Source organism: Hippichthys cyanospilos, chromosome 7 (assembly GCF_059441005.1).
Source record: "Hippichthys cyanospilos isolate Australia breed blue-spotted pipefish chromosome 7, RoL_Hcya_1.0, whole genome shotgun sequence".
Classification (NCBI taxonomy): Eukaryota; Metazoa; Chordata; class Actinopteri; order Syngnathiformes; family Syngnathidae; genus Hippichthys; species Hippichthys cyanospilos.
Genome location: NC_142375.1, coordinates 22,805,447 through 22,812,554, shown reverse-complemented (window position 1 = coordinate 22,812,554; position 7,108 = coordinate 22,805,447). Strand labels below are relative to the sequence as shown.

General features: G+C 38.5%; 1 protein-coding gene across 1 annotated transcript; it reads left to right on the top strand.

The window, feature by feature from the left end:
* The first annotated feature begins 1,252 nt into the window (after positions 1-1,252).
* Positions 1,253-6,857, top strand: tmem154 (transmembrane protein 154). Its single transcript, XM_088419819.1, has 9 exons — positions 1,253-1,384; positions 1,470-1,624; positions 2,857-2,955; positions 3,074-3,148; positions 3,228-3,281; positions 4,334-4,507; positions 4,606-4,660; positions 4,779-4,855; positions 5,977-6,857. Exons 2-9 carry the CDS (start codon positions 1,519-1,521, stop codon positions 5,979-5,981), a joined length of 645 nt encoding a protein of 214 aa, XP_088275945.1. The 5' UTR covers positions 1,253-1,384; positions 1,470-1,518; the 3' UTR covers positions 5,982-6,857.
* Positions 6,858-7,108: the final 251 nt, after the last annotated feature.

Here is a 7,108-nt window from a genome sequence, read left to right as displayed (position 1 = left end):
ATGACTGCGTTCAATTGGGAAAAGGGTGCGGGTGAAACAAAAGTAGGAACCTAAATTCCGGTACCTGTAGACTACTTTCGACATGTCCGTTTGAAAAAAAATACTGTACGAAATTTTAAAATATGTGCAGCTTGTTTTTTTTTTTTTTTTTTTTAAGAGAAAACGTAATACAAATCACAATAGAAACATTTAAAGTTATGTTTTATAAACGCACGGGTAATTAATGGTATATTTTCTTCTTTTAATATTTAATATGATACTACCTTAAATAGTTTGTCTTGATTTATGTATACACAATGAAAACCACATTTTTAAGAAGGCATAACTATAATTTAATGAAAATAGTGAGTGCTGGTGTTGGACACAGGAAGCACTCACCCATTTACAAAATTTATACCGTGTAGTGTAACTTTTACATAATTAGTAACATTTGTATGAAAGGTATTCACTAAAATCACTAAATTTAATCACTAAAATAATTACAATAGATTCATTTAAAAAGTGTGTAATTGTGTGTCGATACAAAATGGATACCAAATATCAAACTGCACACAATTCAACCAATTATGAACTGTTGCGGTAATTACATTTCTAATCTTCTTAAATCTAGACATTAAAAAAAAAGATACAGATTACATTCGTCATTGCGTTGATGTTTTTTTTTTTTGGTTTTTTTTTTGTTTTTTTTTCTGAAGAAACCTTTGTCATTGTTGCTAAATCCTCCTGGTAGTCATAAGTCTTCTGAGAATTATGATTCATTATTTTCCTCCCATGAAATGTCTGAGCCTGTCATGATTGTATCACAGCCACCATAAACAGCTGTGACTAGACAGATATTATTCAAGTCTTTTGTTTTCCAGTTCAAATAGAAAAAGAAAGCTGACCTACTCGCTCGCTATTAAATATATAAAACTAGGCCTTTTTTTTCCACCAACCAAATGGTGCAACAATTTCACAGTCATCCCCTCTCCTTTTTTTCCTCAATACATTCAAAATTGTTTTCTTATGGAAATCATAAATAGTCGCTAACGATTTGAGCCTGGTGAATTTTGCCTAGCAACAAGCATCCAGTCTTATTTCATTGGCTTATGGGGCACATTTAACTGAGCCCTGTGAATTCCGCATAGCAACATGCAGCCAATCTCTTTTCATTGGGCCATGGGGCACATTTAACTGTGCCCCGTGAATTCCGCCCAGCAACAAGAGCTCAGGTATATTTCTCACACTAAACCTTTAACGCGCAGGAACAGGAAAATCCTGGGCGTAATGAAGCTCCCTGTGGCGACCACGTTGACAGTCCCGCTCCTGCATACCTGACAGCCTGCAGCAGGAATGCAAACGCGCGGCGGCAAACCTGCGCCGACAAGCACGAAAAAAAAAAAAAGTTGAGTCACACCCGAGTGACTGGTCTTGGTGGGTGTGTCCTACTTCTTTCTTCTTCTTCTTCCTCTCCCATCAACGTAAGTCAGGAAGTTGCGATGCTGTGACACACACAACACCACACAACATGATGGCAACATGTCCGCCCCTCGGCCTTCTTCTACCAGCGTGAGAGGCCGCCGCAGGAATATGCCGCTGTTCCTGCTCCTGTTGTGGCTCCTCACAGGCACCTGGACCGGAACAGGTAAGGAATTTGGACATGTTTTTTTTTTTTTTTTTTCTGCCTCCCGTGTCAGCAAATGGAGTCAATTCCAGTCTGACGCAGACTCCCTGTAGACTCTTTGAGTTGATTTGTCCCTGATCCTGCTGAGTCTACGAAAATCAGAGCAGGATCACCCTGGAATCATCTCCTTGGGCTGTAGCATTTTGACAAAATTCAGCCTCGGTGGAATAAAGTGTTCATCGTGGTAACAAAAACTCCACTTGCGCTTATGCAACATTTTTGATTTTTGTGGCAAGTGCTCAGCAGGAAGTGGTAAGTTCCTGTGTGTTCTGACTCAAAACACTGCGATACTGCGAGGTATGGATTCCATACCATCAGTATCACCAATACCACAGGTGGAAAAAGTACTCACACTATATCCTCAAGTCATGGTACAGTACACTTTTTTTTGTTGGGATGGATGAGTACCAATACCAGCCATCGGTATTGGTGCCAACACGGAAATTTTTTAAGGATGGGCGAGTGTCGATATTGGGCTGATACCTGGCTTCATTCCAAGGTATCGATACACGTCAACCGCTGTATTTTTTTTCCAATCACAAGCAAGAAATCACGTTCAAAATTGCCATTGATTTCACTATATTTTAAAGAAAACGCTACAAAGGACGAGTGGTATCAGTACTTTGTATCGATGAATCATCAAAACTTGCATAAACGTACTGGTAAACTTCAAAGGATATTGTGTATGAATGAATTTTTACTCTAGTTATTTAGAAAATGTAGAGTTGGGTACCAGTAATAGGTATCAGTATCCGTGCCGATACCAGCCGTATTTTATAGCATCGGTACCGCTGATGGCAGAAGTCAAAATTTTACAATCAGGAACTAGCGAACAGAAACGAGAAATTATTATTTATGTATTCATTTTTCAAGAAAACCGCTGGTTTGGATTTTGCATGTTCTCCCCGAGCCCGTGTGAGCTCCTTCTGTGCACTCAGCCTTTCTCCCACGCTCCAAAAACATGCATAGCGGGTGTATTGGACATACTAAATTGTGATTGGGTGCGTGGATGATTGTTTATCCCTCTGTGTCCTGTGATTGGCTGGCAACCAGTTCAGGGTGTCCTTTGCTGATAATTGATGAGTTCAACCAAAATCTATTTTCGAGGGAAGTTCAGAATTATTTTTCTGATTTCTGTCGCGTGTGTGATCAGATTTATTTATTTCTTTATTTATTTTTTGCTGCTGTGGTAGTGTCAAGCCAAGATGACGCTGCCGAAGAAATAAGCGAAACGGTGGAACAGGAAGTGACGGAAGACCAAGAACAAGTGGTGGAGGACACGCAAACCTCAGGTCAAATTTGATTGGATATGTTTTGTTTTGTTTTGATCAATCGTAGAAATGCTCTCACAAGAAATGCAGTTCGGGAAACAAAATTGATTTCACGTTTCAAGTTTGTTTTTGTGCGTAGAACCTACATCATCCATCCCCGAGGCCTCCCCGACCTCGGAGCCCTCGCCCACCCAAGGGGAAGGTGCAGATTCAGGTAGGAACAATCATCCGTCTCGTTTTTTCCCGCCCCGGTAAGTTCTTTACGGTTGGTCATTTGAAAAAATCGTTTTCAGAATTGGCACCAGAAGATAAAACAGAAGATCTTGGATCAGGAGTGGACACTCCAGGTACAACTGGGAATTTCTATTCTTCTTCTTCTATTTCTTCCCCTTCTCCTCTTTCTTCTTCTCTTGCTCTTATTACATTTCTTCTTGTTCTATTTCTTCTTTTTCTCTTCCTCCTCTTCTTGTTTTTGTTCTATCTTCTTGTTCTACTTCTTCTCATCTTTTGCTCTTCCTCTTCTCCTATTTCTTCCTCATCTCTTCTTCTGGTTGTATTTCTTCTCCTTCCTCTCTTCTATTTTATCTTCTCCTCTCCTTTTTCTAGTTCCTCTATTTTTCTCCTTCCCCTCTTCTTCTTCTTCTACCTATTTCTTCCTCTTCATTTGCACTCCGCATTCTTCCTGTTCTATTTTTCTTCTATTTCTTAATCTTTTCTTTGCCTCCTCTTTTTGTTCTTGTTCTGTGTTCTTGTTCTATTTCTTCTTTTTCTCTTCCTCCTCTTGTTTTTGTTCTATCTTCTTGTTCTATTTCTTCTCATCTTTTGCTCTTCCTCTTCTACTATTTCTTCCTCATCTCTTCTTCTGGTTGTATTTCTTCTTCTCCTTCCTCTCTTCTTTTTTGTCTTCTCCTCTCCTTGTTCCAGTTCTTCTCTATTTTTCTCCTTCCCCTCTTCTTCTTCCACCTATTTCTTCCTCTTCATTTGCACTTCGCGATCTTCCTGTTCTATTTTTCTTCTATTTCTTAATCTTTTCTTTGCCGCTTCTTTTTGTTCTTCTTCTACTTTTCTTGTTCTATTTCTTCTTTTTCTCCTTTCCCGTTAAAACACCTTTCAAGGGTCCAAAAACATACAGTATTCGTATTTACCGTGTATTTTTTATTATTCTATAAAATGTGTGAATGTATTATCATATACTTGCGTGTATTATTTTCTAAATTAGTTACATTTTCACTATTACTGCTTATAGCATAATATACTTTGGCACTACAGTATTTTATTCTAACTAGCCATCACTATTTTATGATTGTATATGCATCATTTTGTTTTATGCTCAAAACCAAAAATTAGACAAGAGCACAAAGAGTTGCGTCTGCGCTAGTAATGCTTCTAGCATTGTCAGAAGGGAGCACGGAGGACAGCGCCTCGTTGGACTCCACGTCCAGCCCCCAGAGCGGCGAGGGTCTCAGCGTCACCGTCATCCTCATCCCGGTGGCCCTGGCCGTCTTCATCATTGCCGTCATCATGTTTGCGCTCTTCCTCAGGCGCAGGTTCAAAATGGAGGCTGCCGTTCGAGGTGCGCCGTGAAAAGTGCATTCGCCTCCTTGTTACAACTGCGCGCGCTTCTTTAAGTCCTAAAACACTAAATCATGTTTGTTTGTTTGTTTTTGAAAGAGTCTAGAAAAGAAGATCTTTATCTAGATGGCTCCAGCACAGAGAAAGTGCCAATGTACGTACTTCACATTCATCTTGTGAAAAATAAAAAAATAAACAACATTCCAAGCTATTTGTTGATTCATGACCATTGTCTTTTATAAAGCATGCTAATTTGCAATCTTTGTTTTTAGGCCCATGTTTGAAGAAGACGTCCCTTCAGTTTTGGAGCTTGAGATGGAGGAACTGGATCAGTGGATGATCAAAGACGGTACCTTAATACACTTGCAACTTTACGGGCGCATACTCGGAAAAAAGAAACATTTTAATTGCTGGTATGTCCAAGAAATATGAAAGAAGACTCTCATATTTTGACAAGAGGATGAAAACACAGCTCTCGGTATTTATGTACATTCGTCGTTGGTATGTGCCAGATGTTCCCATTGTGCGACTAATTGATTAGGACACACTAAAACACACGCGCATACCATGTGGTTGCGACACTCAGAGCCTGCGTGGTGCAACATGGCCGAGCTCCTCGGTCCTCAGCTGAGAAGGCCGAGGTCCGCTTACTCAACCCGGCTGAGGCTCCTTTCCTCTATTACTTGCTACGTAAACCCACAGCACACTCAATGGAGAGCCGACATGGATGCAAAATAGTTGACACGACCACTGCTCGAAAAAACAAAAACAAAAAAAAACGAACAGTCACGGACCGAAAAAGGTCAAAGGTCAACTGCGAATATGGCAAAACACAACGTTGTTGGCAGTTCTTTCCATCAGCTGCGGCAATGATGAAAACAAGCCAGCAGGTGGAAGCAAATGTACACACAGACCATCGTTGTGTGTGCGAGTGTGTGTGTGCGAGTGTGTGTGTTTTAAATGTATTCATCTACCTATTAAAGGGATAGTGTGTAAGATTTGGAGAGTTTTTCCAAATCAGGAGATGCTGCAGGTGCTGCATTTCCCATTGTCCATAACTATAACAAACATGGCCGCCTCCGGAGATTTGCCACCCCCCGTGTAAAATAATTTCATGATAACCAGACCTATGATTATATTTAAAACATGCAGTTGGTCATTAAGAACACATTCACTTGCAAGTTTTTGAAATTTACAATCATTTAATATATTCCTTTTTCATGAAAACCGGTCTAAATCTTACACATTGTATATCTAAGTAAATATATATATATATATATATATATATATATATATATATATATATATATATATATATATAGACAGTCTGAAGGTGTTTCTAAATTTTTGTCCGGTGGCGAACATGTCATATTTTAGTGGGAAGTGAGACTTTCCTGTATCACAAAGGTCCATTTCCTGTTCTATTGTCATCATGACATATTGCCTCTCCCTTTGATTGTTTGGCTTCAGGTTAACAGCGTGGAAAAGCAAGCACAGCACACCCTCAAGTGGCGTTACATTTCCTGAACCATCTTTTTTTCTTTTCTTTTTTTTTCTGCTCTCTGGAAATGCATTCAATGCGAAATCTCATCCTGTGAATATTCAACGGACATGCAGCATTCATAAGGTCGAAAATCCACCAATCGATGGAAACCGGATTCCCGAGAAAACAAATGTAAAAACATTGTCTTTGGGATGTGAGGAGTTAATACTTCCTCAAATGAAAAACAATTTTAAAAAACACACTTTCTTTCATATTAAAGGAATATAGTGCTCTTCACAATTCACAATTTCTTGCACAAAAAGTTCACCTCAAATGCCAGGTTTTTGTAATATAAACAAAAAAGTTGACCGAGATAAATCATAACTAATGTGACGGATAAACTCTCCACTGTAGCTTGGTTGAAAATTAAAAAAACAACAACAACAGAAGTAATGTGGTTTCAGAAGTGTGCACACCCTCTCCTCACTCAGGATGCGGTTGTTTAGATTCAGCCCATCATTTTAACCAGGGGTGTGTAGACTTTTAAATCCGCGTATGACGATACACTTGCAAAACACTTCAAAACTGGGAGTAATATATATATATATAATGTTGCAAAGCCATTTTCTCTCCATTCCTGCTTGCATTTTGTGTTGGTGGCACTGATCTCAATGTGAATGCAGTTAGTATTTTGTTCTATTGTTGTAAAAATACAAATGCAAACAGATTAAAATGTTACTTTGAGTACTTTTTGTAAATATGCAAATGGCTTGTTGTGTGAATATTTACAATATGTAATGTTCAACTAAAGAAATTGTATTAAATTGTTATTGCTGTTAAATAATGACTTGTCGTTTGGGAGTCTTGTGGAAGGTTCCGACTTAATACTGACCCTATATACATATATGTATATATTAGAGGTAGGTCCTGATTGCTAGCAGTAAGTCAGATTTGTATATATATATATATATATAAATATATATATATATATATACACACACAAAATCTATCTTCAAAATTGTGTGTTGAATGTAAGGGTTTCCTGGAAGAATTTGGGGCTTTATGAGAGATTATTAAAATATTTACAATATATTTCAATGGGTGTCAATTATATGCAGA

Coding starts and splice junctions, on each gene's coding strand:
- tmem154 (XM_088419819.1), top strand. CDS start 1,519: ATGTCCGCCCCTCGGCCTTCTTCTACCAGCGTGAGAGGCCGCCGCAGG. Junction 2,956..3,073: donor GGAGGACACGCAAACCTCAG/GTCAAATTTGAT, acceptor TTTTGTGCGTAG/AACCTACATCATCCATCCCC. Junction 4,508..4,605: donor AATGGAGGCTGCCGTTCGAG/GTGCGCCGTGAA, acceptor TGTTTTTGAAAG/AGTCTAGAAAAGAAGATCTT.